At 38.6% G+C, this 17,603-nt stretch overlaps 1 protein-coding gene across 2 annotated transcripts in view; it reads right to left on the minus strand.

The window, feature by feature from the left end:
• Positions 1–16,208, minus strand: part of LOC133525077 (E3 ubiquitin-protein ligase goliath-like) — a 70,819-nt gene extending 54,611 nt beyond the window's left edge. The window contains exon 1 of one of the 2 annotated variants that reach the window (XM_061861309.1): positions 15,775–16,208. Coding sequence is in view for 1 of the 2 variants with exons in the window: in XM_061861308.1 (XP_061717292.1) it covers positions 2,847–2,849 (3 nt within the window). In the remaining variant the exon portion in view is untranslated. Of the gene's footprint in view, positions 1–2,846; positions 3,183–15,774 lie in introns of those variants that run through there. The other variant, XM_061861308.1, reaches the window with a different exon arrangement.
• Positions 16,209–17,603: the final 1,395 nt, after the last annotated feature.

Genomic DNA, 17,603 nt, shown 5'->3' on the forward strand with positions numbered 1-17,603 from the left:
GATCAACGCCACGAGCCCTATTTGTGTCGGTTTCTGCGAAAAGGGACCTTAGTACACATTGTAACAAGGCGTAAGCTACCTTTAACGTATAATGATAAGTGTTGTTTTCCATTTTATCGTGCTGGCTTAGGTCCTTTTACAAAACCAAAGTGCTTGCAGATTTATGGACAAGTGTGTACCTACACTTACCATTAGGTTACTACTATAGTAATCAATAAAAGACGTGGTCACGAAAGAAGTGAACGCTCCGCTTCGAGCCTCCACTCAGGCCTTACACTAAGATCCTACCTACCAACTTAAAGAATGTCAAGCTTTTGCCAGGCAACATATAAAGTAGACTGGCACATAGTACACTGCATCCGATCCGTCGCTACGACGTGCGAGCAGGATGTCGGTATAATACGCGCATAGCGTTGTGCGAATCGGATGCAGTGTGCCATGCGCCTATGGGTGTAAGGATTTAAAGCGGCGACCTTGATGTCATTGATCCGGTACAGATGATGTAATAAGCTTTTATGAAGTTGCAATCGGGAGGGTGTTACACAACTAATCCTTAATGGCTCGAAATGTCATTGCATTTATAAAAACCTGACCCTACAGGTGACATTAGATATAGCCTATATACTTAATTTACTCTTAAGAGATATAGCCAGCATCTTTTTTTTTTGTTAGAGACTGTCCAAGTGTTATTTATACGTCATAATTTCATAATAGTCAAACGTTTTAATATAATACTAGCACAGTTTGACACGGACATTATATTTAAATCCACCAAACTCTCGAATACCGAACATCCGAGATAGTACTTGCGTTTAGTAGCAAATGTATTAAACTCATACTAAACACTAATCAATATGTAAACAGGCCCTAATGGAAGTGTACACGCTCGTAGGGGCCTTATAGATAAAAGTAAATCATTGATCATCTCCAAAATGGGGTTAATTAGAATACCAGTTTCTGTGAGAAAGTTACTTATTTTAATTAACGGACTTTGAAAAACCGTGTATAAAACCTCGGTTAAATTTTGTCTGTTTCTGACAAACGTAAAAGTCGAAATGACACAAAGAATTGTCAATGGCTTGTTACATTTGACAGACGTTAATGTAACGTAACGCCATAAAATATCCTAGAATCGTATGATCGCTAGCGTGGACTTAAGTTACCCAGTCGCATTTAATTGTATCTTCCATACAGGTGAGTACAATGGTGTACTAATAAGATAGGGCCTTGTGCACTAACTATGCACTTGCAGCATGCATTGAACGTGCAAGCATTGTTGCAATGTTGATGACATGGATGAGTCACGGTCGGACTGGCAGACGTGTAAGATGCATTCACATTGCCATCTGACTTTGAAAAGCCACAAACGCATAAAAGACGAAATAATAAGCCTTCGGATTCTCAGAGTGCCTGCCTGACTTACCGCGAATATCTTAAATCAAAATTTCATTATCAGCTTCTATATATGATACGATGTTCGCGGTAGGCCCTCTGTTTTTTCTATTTTGGAAACAGAAGCTGGGTGTTCTGCTTTGACTAGAAGTGCGAGTATGATGTATTGTACGATGTTTCTTTCGGTGAAATAAAATTGTTATTATTTGTTTTAAAATAATAGTATTATTACATTATATATCTATTAAATAACAAAATTAAAAACCCCCGACGCTAATACTCTTCAAACTGCTGGATAGTTTTTTATCAAATATAGCTAAGAACCACCGCAAGGAAACTCGCTTTGTTTGAGGGTTACGATGCCACAGACAGACATTGGCGTCAAACGTATAACACTTTCTTGCGTCGGGGGTTAAAAATGACGGCAAAAAGAGTTTATAAGGTTTGTAAAAGTAAATGAGACTAATTGTTATGTATGTGTGCGTGAGCGCACCACCCCGCTTCCATTACTACATGTAATAAACCAGTGTGTCTATAGCCATCGGTTGTTTCACTCGCGCCCTTCCCGAATATAACACTAATAAAATATTCGTGTTTTTCTCAAGTTAAAAATACCACTGATCCGATACTCAATAAGACGCTACTGGCACACTGACACTAATAATACTAACAATAAAGTGATACAATTTGTCGTAAAACTCACACATCTATTTCAGTACTATTACGTAAATTATATCTAATAGAAAAAGATTAATTTCGTTGGTCAGATATTACCTTCGGTATATGACATATTAAAAAGAAGTAAACTGTTAATTCAAAATTAAACGTGAGTGTGTAGGCAGCTTAGCACGCATAAACACAATAAAATTATTAAAAGTGGAACAATAGACGACGATAACGACTGTTTACGATTCGACAAGTGTATGCGATACAACACTAATTGTTGTAAAAACCGGAATCGTAACACAAAACAGCATACAACTTCATATTCGTCTAGGAAGTTACTTCTGGAGGTCAGTTCAAACGTATACTCCGACATCAAAATGATATGTGATTGGTGATGGTGACCAAAGGGCTGTGGTGGCAGCATGGTTTCATTTTTATCGCCTGTCACTATGCCAGTCACTTTTCGCACTAACATACTTGTTAGAAAGTGACATGCATCACCATGCATCACCATAAATGATAAAGAGCCGACCATCTTAGCCCTACTGGTCAGTATTTTGCCCAAAGAATTAGCATCGCCCTTCAACGGCGAAATGCGGCCAGCCTGCTCGGCACATTGTCTGCTGGCGGCGAGTTAGAGGATATTTTTTATTTGTAGCGTTTTTTAATATATACTTTTAGAGTAAGTTGCAGATTTTACCGCTATTTTGTGACGAAGCCTGTAGCTGATTGTGAGTTTGAGTTCACCTGACGAAATGATATCTAAATAAATGATGTAATTTACTTACCATTCGCGCGTGTATTTTGCTCGTACTTGTCTGAATTGGCCTCCTGTTCACGAATGTGGCATTGTACTTGATATTTATAATTACGTACTTATAAATGTATATGTAGATTTGCACGAAATGTATGAGAAGAGTAAAATATGGACTTGGGTCTTGGGTTGGAAATTGGGTTGGTTCTATAATGCTCGAATTGGAGTTGGAAAATATCGCGAATCTGGACTAATCCGAATAAGTCCTAGTTCCACATTTGGTATAGTTATAGTTAAATAACTATAGATCGTGTCATACACGACGACGCGTGCCTTGACTCGAAATGTCATGTTAGTTAGTTAGTGCTTCTGGGCATTTTTCGCAAATCGAAAACCATTGTGCTTATTTTGCGTGAAACGAGGTAGCGCTACTCTAACCAGAACCACCCCAGCTCCTCCACGAAGCCTAGCAATGTTTTCAGGTTGCTAACTGCCTCCTTTAGTGTGCACGGAGTCCCTAGGTATTTGCTCCTGTATACCTGCTACCTGTTTGCAGTCTAGAAGAGTGTGTTTTGTTGTTTCCTCTTCCTCCATGCACGCTTTGCACATGGGGCTGTCTGTTTTTCCCATATAGTGTAAATGTTTGTTTAGTTTGTTGTGTACTGTTATTAATCCTACTATTTTACGCAGTTGGTGTCTAGGTATTTTCAGTAGTATTTTGGTGAGCTTGTAGTTCAGTTCCGGTTAAATATCCTTGGTCTACCTGCATGTGTCAATTTCATCCCAGTACTTCTTGTGCAGTTGTCTGTGATGTAAGTCTAGCTGGTTATGTATGTAGGATATTGGTAATATGTCATGATATTAGGTTAGATTTGTCAAATCTGCGCGTTATCGTGGATGACAGGAACTATATAGACAGCACAAACAAACACTTCAATAACACGTTTGCATGTTTGCAGTTTTTTATTCAAGATTCTTGGTCAATAACTAACAACGTCTCTTAAATCATGAAAATGCTGTTAACTAATATTGAACCAACCAATATTTGAATACAATGGAACAGCGCCGTGAATAATAATAACAAGGTTTATTTTCGCATATTTTAAGGGCGAATAAAACAAAAGTTCGTCTAAAACTAACCTTGAAGTTCGTTGACACGGAAAACATGTAAAAGCGTGAAAATTCTATGAATATTTGCGGCGTAGGAAAAGGCGCCTTAACGCCTAGCGACCAGTACCCCTAGTGTAAATATTTTCGACAGCGAAACGTGACGTACGCGTTTGCGTTAAGTGTCATTTTGTATGAGATTTTTGACTTTCCAAAACGTCCCGCTTGGCGCGCTGTTCAAAAACCCATACAAAATGAGACTTAATGCAAACGCGTACGTCACGTTTCGCTATAGACTAAATTTACACTAGGGGTACAGGATTATTTTAGCTACCTTATCTAATCATTCGAGAACTGCATAAATAGAAATAGAAGTCACTCGTCATAGTGAATGGAATGTTACTACTATTGTGTCCCCGAAGTTCTCAATGTGAACACACAGATTCCTTACAGTAAATATGTACCTACTACCTATAGCTGAAAACTGGAGATTGAAGATCTGGTGTCTGAGCCTAACATCATTAGAGAAACGAAAGCCGCCACAGACTCGTAGTCCGGATGGATGAAGATCGCGTAGTCTGGAGGGCATACTTTAGAGTTCCAAATGGCCGAAGACCGTCTGGACGCCCTAGATACCGCTGGACAGACGTAGTGCAAAAAGACCTTAGCGAACTCGGCGCCGTCGATTGTATCGTCGATTGTATTGTGTCGTCAGAGCGGCATGGCGGTCGGTGCCAAGATCCACTTCGAGTCGTTGCGCCACAGCAGTGAGTAAGTAAGTAGCTTAGTAAGAAAATGCCTACTGCATGAAGTGCGTGAAATTTTGTATCACAATAAGCTAATTCGGCCAAACCGGACACACGATGACGCGCCTCCGCCGTTCCGCGCGGTGCAGCGGCGCCGTATGTCCGCCTGTCCGGTCTAGGCGGATTACCTCCACCGAGATACAAAATTCACGCTTCATACCGATACGTGGGTTCATTGCATTAGCGTATAGTCGGAGTCTAGCTATCATATTTTCGAAGATTTTTTGTCAGAAATATGATAAGTAGATTATTATATACCTATATCGAAAAAAAACTACTTCAGTACCCCATTTTGAGTTTCCAAAACGTTTCCGCTTGGCGCGCTGTTTCTAAATCCCATACTAAATGAGACTTAACGCAAACGCGTACGTCACGTCACGAAATCGAATAAATTTACACTAGGGGCTCTGAACACCGATTACAGCAATACAAGTATTACCCACACACCTTCCGTAACCTAATTAACTCTTATGGTGTAACTGAATTCTATTTTAAGAGCTGTTTTACGTTCTATTATAGCACCGATTAGACGCGCCCCGCCTTCCGTTCACTTCCCGAATGCAACTTTAAACTAACTAGAAGTGGAAAATTAATTTAATTAAGTATGTTTACGTGTTTATAGTACATTACGATAGGTAATTGATTGACTCCGCCTTATTGACGCTTTTAATTAATAGTTAATTGTGATTTAAGGGCGGTAAACAAAAATTTACGAAGAAGTGTTAATTTTAAATTAACTCGAGTTTGTAGTTCTTGTACCGCCCGTGGCGCACACAAATTGAAAATTATGTAAAAATATTTGAAACTGCTATTAAATTAATCAAATTAAATATTTATAAATATAAACAAAAATTATAAACGTCAGTATTTTAAAAATAAAACACTTATACCTACTTGCTTAATATGCCGACGGGCTTAATGAAATTAAAAAAAAGTGGGCATAATATAGTCAATTCCTTCTCAGTATACTGGCATACAATAACACCGTTTACGAGCAAGTGTGAGGTAAAGAAGATTAATCGTATCTAGCGGCTTTTCATATTAAATACCTGACTTTCGCAAAACCGTTATTAGATTTATTTAAATATCAAGCACTGGAATGGATAAATAAACGACAGGATTGAACTTTTATCCGGCTTATTGGATATTAAAGCAGATAATTCAATACAAAATCAAGTCGCTTTTTGTATCGAGAACAAAGTTACAGGGGTAGAAAAAGGCTCGAATACGTTCAGAAGTGTCGCAGGGCTTTTTCGTGTGTCTAGCTAGAATCCGTCTCAACTAGGGTTGCCATATGAAAAAATTAATATCCTAACAAAAGTTCGGACATCATCCTAAAAATTGACATTTCTTGGTCGGTCATTTCTTCAAAAATACGCGCATTAAGTCCCTTATTCCATAACCTTTCGCGGGTTGTAGGTCGTAGCCCCATAACTCGCTACAATACGTTGGTGTAGCATAACCTTGTGTCTGTGAACCTAGCATATCAAGTACTAGCATCTCAAGTTTTTTTGCGAATTCTAATTCTAATAGCATCCCTAACAGTTCTATAGTTCTAGGTAGTTTTTTTTTTCATAATTCTACTTATTTACGCGAAAAAAATGAAATTTGATAATGAGACGCTAACTTCCCATTTTGACACACTAGCATCCCAGCCGTTATCCAATCCACAAGCCTCAACATAGCATTTAAATGCAATTTCTAGACGATATATGATGAGTTCCTTCCCATTTCTCTACCCAACTTCAAACTTTTAGCTAGCTTCTAGTGGTTAGTTTAGGTTACTAAAATACCTTGACACTCACGAAGGCCCCCACAATCATGATAAAAGACCAGAAATCCTGACATTTCAGGGGAAATCCTGACGTATGGCAACCCTAGTCTCAGCTAACTTCGCACCGACTTGTCAGGGACAAAGTGTGACCCACTCACTATGAACGTCACATTATTCGGAATTTGACGTTTAAGGATGACTCACGCTAGAACGGTCCGATTCCGGGCCGAGGCATTCGACACTTCATTTTCTATGACGGGTGATCGGTGATCACGTGGTGCTTTCTATAGAAAAAGAAGTGTCAGACGCCTCGGCCCGTGACCGGATCGTTCTATCGTGAGTGATCCATTAAAGTGGCGCTACCACACAGTTGCTTGCCAGAGCTTAGACGGGTTTTAGTTTAGTTTCCGAATGGAACTGACCACTCGTAACTTGTAACTTTGTTGCTATGTCGATAAGACTTGGAAATTAATTATTCGACATCATTTACGTCCACTTGTTTTATAGTTTTGCGTTACGGTAGAGTAGTCGATTAAGCACGTCAGGCTCACGTGCTTTGGTGAAAAATAAAAGGATTGCGTAAGGATTTCCAAACATAATTACGAATCATAAATTTCTTGAAATTGCTAATTAAATATTATTGCTATAATGAAATTAAAAAGACAGCATCCTACGCCTAATTATGTAGAAAAGGAAGTAACATATTTTTTTGTCACTGCAACCACCTTGACACATTTCAGATTTACCCTATGGTTGACTGGTCAGATACCCGCAATAGGGTATTCGACTGTATTGAAGATAAATTATTTCACACCATGCACGAAATAAAGCACCAGATAATAATTTAAAAAAACTAAATAGGATAGAAATATAAAAATGTGCCTTGAAAACCGAACTGCTTGACAAACTTGCAAAGATAACAAATTGCCAAACGTGAACTATGAATCGTTGAAGAGTTCCGTTCTGTTCATCATCAGCAGTTCCACTTCATTAAATGACATTTCTACAAATGACCCAACTACTTGATCTGTTGATGAAAATACTAAGATCTTTAACATTTGAGGAGTTCCCGCGATTCCTCATGGACCCCATCGTCAGAACTCGAACTTTACAAAAATTTGTCTTGAAAATCTAATTTACTTAACAAACACAGCGAATAGGACAATTCGCCAAACGTGTACTATGCGTCGTTGAAGAGTTCCTTTCTGATCATCATCAGCAGTTCCACTTCATCAAATGTCACTATTTTAAATGTAAATGCTTAATTTGTTAAAGAAAATACAAAAATCACTATATGTATGCCTTTTACATTTGAAGAGTTCCCTCAATTCCTCATGGATCCCATCATCAGAACTAAGCTTTATCAGAACGGGACCAATCTGTATATATATATAAATTTAAACAAAAAAATAATTTTCAAAATCGGTTTAGAAATGACGGAGTTATGGAGTAACAAACATTAAAAAAAAACATACATCCGAATTGATAACCTCCTTCTTTGAAATCTTGAAGGCGGTTAAAAAGAGGTCAGCAGTGGGACATAGTGGGGTCTGCATAAAAAGACTGTCTTACGTATATCGACTCATAGTAAGTTTTACTTGTCGTCGCACCTTTTCCGTCAAACCGTCTTCATCCATCAAACCGGGTATGATATAATAGCTCAGGACCGGGACGGGAGGCCTATGCTCAGCAGTGGACGATAAAGGGCTGATATGATGATGTTGTAATGAATTTATTGCCTAAAACACCTTAGCAAGATATTAACGCATGTAACGTTCTAACTGCCTTTCACTAAGGACGATTTTGTAACTGACCTACATATAGGCGAGTATTAATGCCCTTTGCAATACTACTAAGTTATCAAATGCACGTGGAAAACCTCGGAATTAAACCAGCCACGTACAGAAATATCGAGAAATGTTTAACAGGAGCGACGCTTGTACCTGCATTGTTAAGTTTGTTTTGTGCTATGTGAGATATTTCACACGGGTCTGATGAAAAAATGCATTTTCAAACGTATTTCATAAACTTTGCAATTCAAATAACAGCAAATCTTTGTTAAATTTTGTGTATGACAAATGCCAATATGACAGATAAGGACAAACGGTTATCAAGGGCTTGTTAGAGTTGACACGCGTTTATGAATAACGCCATTTTAGTATACTTGCTTTGACGCCCTTGCTTATTATTATTATTAAAAATTAAAACTTCGATTGTAAACCACCAGTCCCCAAACTGGACATTCAAGTTAACACATAGGTCAATCTCATCTACCGGCCACATGTATAAAATAAAATCAGCAATTCTAGATTTATGGCGACAACCGAGCTCTCAAAACAACTTGCATTCCGACTGCAGCTAGCGAGTAGTAAACACGTAGCCGCGTCTATTGTTTAAAATACTCTTATCTTTTAACCGGTCGGCATTAAAGCATTCGCTTGTAAACAAGAAGGTGCATATAAATTTGCACCTTAGGGACTATGGGGGAGGGTTCAGATTTGAGTGAAGCTGAAGATGGGAAGTATCGAGCCGGCGATCAAGGAATAACGTAGAAAAACAAAATGACATGTCAATTCCACCTAGAGATGTGCCGCTACCGGACGAAGCATGGAGTGCAGCACAGCGAGTTCAAAGAGAGGTCGTGAAGAAGATGATGAGGAGTCTGGTCCCTTGGTAGGACGAGACGGAAAAAAATAAAAGAGGGAAGAGGAAGAAATAGTCAGAGAATAATGCTACTGTAAACAGACCTGAAGGGATGAATGAGAGCAAACCTGAAGCATACATTACAGCCACGGTAGACCTACCTAAACAATTTGCGTTCGCGCGGTTGATGCACCAAAACAATATAACGGACATCTTAGAAATAAAATATATTAATCCGCATAAAATATACGTTCAGTTCGGGACAGAGAGTGCTTTAGAAAAACTTATCAGTTGCCAGGCTATTAAGGAAAAGGCATGGAATATTTTACGAACTACCGAAGTGGCCGCATCATATGGAGTAATCAGGAAGGTAGATATGGAATTATCTGAGAAGGAGATTTTAGAAAGTATAGATGGCTGTGCCGAGTTACTATATGCGAAGCGTCTAACCCGTCGGACGGAGGATGGCAAGTGGGTAAACAGTGAATGCGTGAGGTTAGGATTCAGGGGATCCTCTCTACCAGCTTATGTCCTTGTGTTTGGCATGCGCTTGATGGTTACACCATACGTCTTTCCTGTTTCGCAGTGTTCGAACTGCTGGAAGTTTGGCCACGTGAGGAGAATGTGCCCTAGAACCAAGTCTGTGTGCCCAAAATGTACAAAAAACCATATCAACTGCGAGATCACTAAGTTTGTGTGTGTGAACTGGCAACGGCGATCACTTAGCGTTAAGTAAAAAGTGTCCAGCCTATCTAAAAGAGAGGAAAATAAGGGGCATAATGGCAGATTTCAACGTTACCTATCGCAAAGCAACGACTTTATATGTTCCAGAAAGCCTTATACCACAATCTGAAGAGGACTCCTGGATTTGAGCTTTCCCGAACAGATATTTCCTTTCCTAGAATTGGCCCTATTGAGGAAAACCTAGAACAAAGCCAAGATACGTTAACGTCCCCAGTGTCTCAGTCATTTGTAGCAGTAGCAGCTACCAAGCCAACCCCTCCATGTGACAAGCAAAAGCCGTCAGCGGAAAAAAGTGGGTCAGCTAAGCCGAAAAAGAAAAAATCTATAAAAGGCAAGCCTATATCATACGAAAATCAAACTGACGAGTCAGATGGCAGTTGCATGGATATAGATGTTGACTCGTGTTCGGACAAGTATAATAATTCGGAAACGAAGAAGGGCAAGAGGAGAAATAATGAAGATAGGAGAAAATCGAGCGAAGAAAAAGAGACCGACACTGAGATTTTTTACGCTTGAAAAAGTTATGGAGATGTTAAAGAACGTTTGTGGCAAGTCTATGGTAGATAAATTTATTTCTGTTATTAAAAAGGGTATTAAGTTGTTAGTTAATTACTTGAGTAAGTTACTTTTTTGACTTGCCTGTCTTAAGTCAATTATTTGCGTGTGATGAGTAGTAAAATACACTTAAATATAATCCAATGGAACTGTCAAAGCCTGATGAATAAACGTGCATCATTCGAGCAATTACTATCTCGCGAGAAAGTACATGTCGCCGCGTTGAGTGAGACCTGGTGTGATCGAGACTTGGAGCTAAGAGTAAGTGACTACAATGTATTTCGTAAGGATAGGACAGACGGCTACGGTGGAGTGGCAATTTTGACTCATAAATCTGTTAAATCGCAAGTACTTCCCTCTGATATATCTAACTCGGGTATCGAGATACTCCGCGTCAAATTATATAATTGCGCCCCAATCAAATACATTGTATCGATATATTGTCCATCTTCAATTCAAACAAACCAAAGAGACTGGGATCAGTTATTTTCCTTATGTGATAAACAAACTCTGTTGCTAGGAGACTTCAACGGCCACTATAACACTTGGTCGCATAAAATTGATAATCGTGGCAGACAAATATTCGATTCCTTACTTAGTCATGACTTAATAACCTTAAATGACGGTTTCTCCAACTAGGGTTCAACTTGTTAATGGTTCGCTTAGACAATTCTGCTCCCGATATATCTCTGGCCTCGACCGACCATAGCAATTAATTTTAGCTGGAAAGTCAGTAATGAGTCCCCTTGGCAGCGATCATTTGATAATACACATGACTACGAAATGCAAATCGAACCTAAAAACCATTATAAAACGTAATTTTTAAAAAAGCCGACTGGCCCTCGTATACAGCGTTCCTTAGAAATATCACTTGCTAACTATCCATCCCGGATGACTACCAAGGTGCGTATGATTTGTTTTTATGCGAGATAAATAAAGCGGCCCGACTTGCATATCCTATTGTTAAAATAAGCCAGAATCCTAGTAGCAAGTTTATACCTAAACCGTACTGGAGCGTGTCGCTGTCTAAGGCCGTAGCGGAGCGTAGATTGGCACTAAGTTTATTTAGAAAAAATCCCCACTCCTAATAACTTCATAGGCTTAAAAAACAAAATTGCCGCGGCACAGAGGCTCATTAGGCAAGCTAGGTATAAATCATTCCATGACTTCTGTACGTCCATCGATAATGCGTCATCATCTGGCGAATGTGGAAAAGAATGAAATGGATTAAAGGAATTAAATGTCAGTACAAATGTGTTGATAATGAGCGCTCAATCTCGCTGCTTAATAATCTGACGCCTGATTTTGTTTGTTATGAAAAACCAGCTTTTTCTTCTAATAATAACGTATTAATTGCCCCAATTACCATTCAGGAAATTGAAAAAAGTATAAGCTATCTGACACGGCCCCCGGCCTGCGATGACATTTCCTTCTCAATGTTGCGTTATCTTCCACCGGTAGGTAAGGATATGCCTACAATTATTATACAATAGGTTTTTAGCTAGCGGATTTGTCCCGCGACAGTGGCGCGATATACTTATTGTTCCGATTCCTAAGCCGGGGCGCGATTCAGACTGTGTAACCTCTCTAAGACCTATAGCGCTTATGTCATGTGTATGCAAAGTTTTTCATTCGATAATAAACAAACGCCTGGAATGGTTTCTTGAGAAGAGGGAACTCACTTTCTGATTATACTATAGGTTTTAGGAAGTCTAGGTCATGTTAGATAACCTAAGTTTTCTCAGTAACATTAATACAAGCAGGTTTTCGCGCGTAAACAAGTATCCTTAGGTTGTTTTATTGACATAAACAATGCCTATAACCAATGTCAACATTGGAAAACTGCTAATGATATTGGATAGACTCGATGTAGGTAGGTCCATATGCAATTACCTGTGGAATTTCTTAACATATAGAAACTTAAATATTAGACTGGAAAATTCAAGTGTACAGAGAAGTTGTTGCCAAGGCCTAGGTCAAGGTGATCCACTCTCTCCGTTGTTATTTAATGTTGCCACAATTGATATTTGTAAACACATAAATAATGTCTATATTTCACAGTACGCCGATGATTTTGTGTTGTTTACCAGCGGGCCTTGCTTACAAGATTCCGTAGGTAGATTACAAGCGGCAGTTAATACCTTTACAGCTATATTATGCAATCTTGGTCTGGAAGTTTCCTCCGAAAAAAGTAAATTATGTTTGTTTAATTCTGGTCGAAACCCATTAGGCACCATTGTTATGATTTTTCAATAAATAATACGCGGTTAGAGGTAGTTAGCGCTGTCAAATACCTTGGTCTCTGGCTTGATCGCTCATTACGGTGGGGCAAGCATATTAACGAGTTGCACCAAAAATTGAATAGACATTTAAATTTATTCAAAGTTCTAGCAGGTGCGGGGTGGGGAGTGCACCCCAAGCATCTAAGACGTTTGTATATTTCCATAATAAGAAGTCGTATTGACTATGCTTGTTTCTTATACGACAGCAGTTGTAAAAATAACCTTTTAAAACTAGACAGGGTACAAAATCAAGTCATGAGAGTGATAGGAGGATTTATTTAAAACAACTCCGATCCATTGTTATGGAAGTTGAATTACACCTACCGCCCCTTGAGTTCCGCAGACACTACTTATCAGGGAAATATAATTTAAAAATGAGATCATTTAAAAGCATACCTATTACTACAACCATAAATGAAATGCAAGTAATACAAATAGCAGATACTGGGCGGGAAAAAAAACTACCGTTACTCGTTACATCACACAATCAGTTAAAAGACACACCTATCTACTCCAGTCGGACAATTAGAAATGTCATATTTGATACCTGGATCCATTTCATAGATTTAAGTGGCGTTATTTACTTTATCGACGAGTTTAAAAAGGCTAAAAGAACTTACGACAGGTTAGGAATAAATGTGATTTGCAGCGACGGTAATGGCAAAATACTCTTCATTTTATAAATATTTACTGATGGATCGAAAGAAGATTGCAAAAATATTGGAGCTGCTTTTTTTGATGAAACGAATAGCTATACTTTAAAACTAAAAATCAACTGTAATACGTCTATAATGTACGCCGAACTAATTGCTATCTCTGAAGCCCTATCTTACGCAAAATCCATCAATTCGAATAAATTTGTAATTTTTACCGATTCCAAAAGTGCATGCAACACCTGGCTCGATGCACCTCGACCTTTCCGAGGTAGCACCGATAGCCTACACAATAATAAGAATGATTTTAGAATTACGATCTATGTCAAAAACTATCATTCTTCAATGGATCCCTTCGCATGTAGGTATTTATGGTAATGAGATTGCAGATTCATTAGCAAAACAGGCGTGCAGCGACGGTTATCGAATATGATCTACTACCTGCGTATAGTGATTGCTTACATTTAGTTAAATCAAGATGTCGCGAACTTTGGAAGGAATATTTTGACCAGAGGTCCCAGGATAAAGGCATTGGTTTAAGACTATACAGCCCCACCCATTGAATTCTCCGTGGATGATAATAGTAAGTTATGTAGGCAGGATCTCGTTTTACTGCTAAGATTACGATCCGGACACATTCCATTGAATAAGTTCGCGTACCTTATGCGTAAAGTCAACTCAGAATATGCACCTTATGCAATCGCATCGAGATGCGTATCATATTTTAATGGAATGTGCCCGAAATGATGGTACCCAGGCGACGTCTTTTTAATGACAGTTCCATTGGATTGTGCAATACTTACCTGTCGAATCCTATGTCCGAGGTGGTCGGAAAAATATTAAATATTGTTAAGTGTGGTCTTAAGGACAGACAAGTGTGATTAAGTTTATTATACATATTAACTCTGTTAATTAAGTCTTTTTTTAAACGGGGCGACATATTCGATCAATCGAAAAAGCTCCTTAATAAATGAAAAAAAAAAAAAAAAAAAAAAAAAAACAACTTTGCCTTTGGATATGATAGCGATCAAGTCCAACAGAAACGAAACATCAAATAACCTACATTTGAGGACAGGCGTACTAAAATAACATAGACCCAACTCAAAATGTATGTTTGCATAACAAATACGCGTTAAAAACAACAACCGTACCAAACTGAACAAACAATACAAAGTACAAATTCAAATGCAAATCGCTGTTCTAAACATCTCCAATAAGGCTTCTACAGACGTTACATCAATGGCACGCGATTTTAGATAATTGCTGGCTAAGTAGGAGCAACTAAATCAATCCCCCCCCCCCCTCCGATCGATCAATTGCAAATCGCATGCGATTATCGGTTGACGTTTGGAGAGGCCAAATAGAGCTATTAGCACTAGTTTTATACAACGTATAGGAAAACATTATTTATGTAGCAGGACACTGAAATTGACAGAGTAATTATCGTTTTTATTTAAATAATGTTTAGTATTTAGTCCAATTTAGTTATTTATCTTGACAAAATATTTCAATTTCGTTCAGTGGGTTCTTGTAAACAACAATAGTAGAATAACAGCTGCTATCTGACAACGAATTAAATATGAACAGAGATATGACTATATAATTGATTGGTAATTTAAAGCAACAAATATTACTTTGCTAATCCGCGAGAAAATAACGCTGTTAGTCAATCAGTGCTAACCCGGTTATACTTACTTGCGTTATTTTTACATGCAATTAATGTTCCCACCCTCCCACCGCCCAAAAATAAATACAAATAAATATAACAACCCACCACCAAAAGTACAAAACTCGACACGTGTTTCGCCTCTCTGCGAGGCATCCTCAGGAGGATGCTGGAGATGTTGACGGTCTGACACCCGACAACTGACAATTTGATTTGGTAATTTTGTAAAATTTGGTAATAAATAATATTTTATAAAGTAAGTTTTTTTTTCGTCTATAGGTACGTAATTCCTTATTATTACTTGGGGTGCATGGAAGGAGCCTCCCCGCAAGACGCAATACGACCAATTGATGTGTTTCTACGATACACCCAAGCTTCTGGCGCACCCTGAGCAGCGGTCAACACTTGTGCCTGACCGGCAAATCCTTCCACCACGATGGTTTTTTAACAAGTTCTAATGCGAAATATACATGCCGATCAAAAAGGCACTTACCGCCTATGTAATATAGTATAACTCAACCTATATCTATACGTCTTACTGCTGGGCATAGGCCTCCTCTCATTTGCGAATTGCTTTGCGCTATATGTCCCACGCTGGTTCAATGCGAGTCCGGAACTTAACAATACATTCTCCTTTTGAATTTCTTCGCGGATGTATACAGGTTCCTTACGATATTTTCCTTCGCCGAAAAGCCAGTGTAATGTAGTGTTATATTAAATTAAACGTCTTACCTCAGAAGTCTCCGACGTACTGTTCCCCCATGTTCATCCTTATACGATATATTGATGTTAGCCTGCGTTAAACGTGTCACTAGTGAACCGGTCGTCCCCGGGCCCGTACCGGACCGATTCCAGCTCCGTGCCGGGCGTATGGCAGCCAACGACTGCCAACCATCCCAGCGCTGCTAACCGCGACCACAATACACGCAATTTTTATAACACTATCACGTCACATTAACACTACACGTCTCACTGTACTGAAAGCACCGGCGAGAATGATATCTTTGCTATCGGTCAGCGAAAACTTTAAAGATAACTTATCACTTTCTTTTCTGGTTTTTTTAGGTTTTCGTCATGAACTCTCTAGCGGCTGTTGCATGTTCTCTATAACGAAGTCGACTGCTGCTCCATAACCGACGAGGAAAACTTGACTGCCTGAAACAATGGAATGGTTACGTCAGAATTGCTTGTAATTTACACGGTCACCGTTGATAATTATAACTATAAGTCAGATAGCTAATTCGTTAACAGATTCCGTTGCTTGTGAACTAGTATCTAAAGTGTCTAGAGCTGGAGATCAGTAACAATTATAAGTAACATAAGCACTGTGGTTATAACGGTTAGATTATAGGTAATAAAGATGTTCCAACTTAGATCAAAGTCGATCTGTGTTAGCATTGACACGGGCCTTTAGAAGATGAAACTAAGTGTTATTGCTTTCATAAGGAATGATCTAAAATAAACAATACAAGGATCTATTTGAATATCGATAGTTCGATTGTCTAGGATTGAGAATTGAGAAGATTGTCGAAGGCACCAGGACGCCCGTTTGAAAGACGAAACTAATGTGTAACGTTTCATAAGGAAGGCAATACGACCATGCTACATCATGTGAATACTTGGTTACAGTACTTACAGTGTTATTATGCTAATAAATACCTGTTGATAAGTTTTTTGTAAATTGGATTCAACTATGAAATGAGATATATGTTGATGCATCAGCTAAGTTGATATAAAATTTGTCTTCAATTCTTCACTGGGCTGTTCTGTGCGGATTTTTAATAGTACTATACCGTTCATGGGATGCATTCTTTACGGACGTATATCATGTAAGTACGTAACACCATAAGCCATAAGCTAGTCCGAAACGCTGATATTACGATGGTAATATACGATTTTACAAATGCTAAGCCCACACTCAAAGTAAACCCCACGTACAACGATTTACAACAGACTACGTAAACAATGTGTTTAATCTAAAGGTCAGTAGCACGGGACTTAGTGACCGATAAGGTAAACCATAAAAATTGGTGACAAGCTCTTGCGCAGAGTTTCTTAATCCCTAACCTAATTGCTAATGGTTTTAAGGAGGCTAATTCGAACATAAATTTTGATATCAAAATTATTAACTCGTGGCATTTGGCTCGTACTTGTTTGACATACTTTGGCGCGAGTAAGATGTACGGGCGAATGATAACAAAAACATAGGTAAAGCTGAATCAAGAGCTTAGCTATTGTAAGGAAAGATTTACAAAGTCGGAATCTTGAGTAATATGAGGGTTTTTGGAGAGAAAATATTGCTTCAGAAATAAACACAACCATGTTTTCTAAACAATAGAGAAAAAATAGTAATTCTAGCGCTAAGCGTATTTCGATTTACCACATTGATTACCATGGCGACATTAACAACTTTAAGAAGCGATATGACGTTAAAATAAGTACCTACCTAGAAGTGTGATCATACCATCGTGGGACGCGGCCACAATTACCAGGCCATTCGTAAGCCTTATTGTAATGAGATAAGGACTACACATGGCCAGTTAAATGTACGAGTAACGTAA

This window comes from Cydia pomonella, chromosome 14 (assembly GCF_033807575.1).
Source record: "Cydia pomonella isolate Wapato2018A chromosome 14, ilCydPomo1, whole genome shotgun sequence".
Classification (NCBI taxonomy): Eukaryota; Metazoa; Arthropoda; class Insecta; order Lepidoptera; family Tortricidae; genus Cydia; species Cydia pomonella.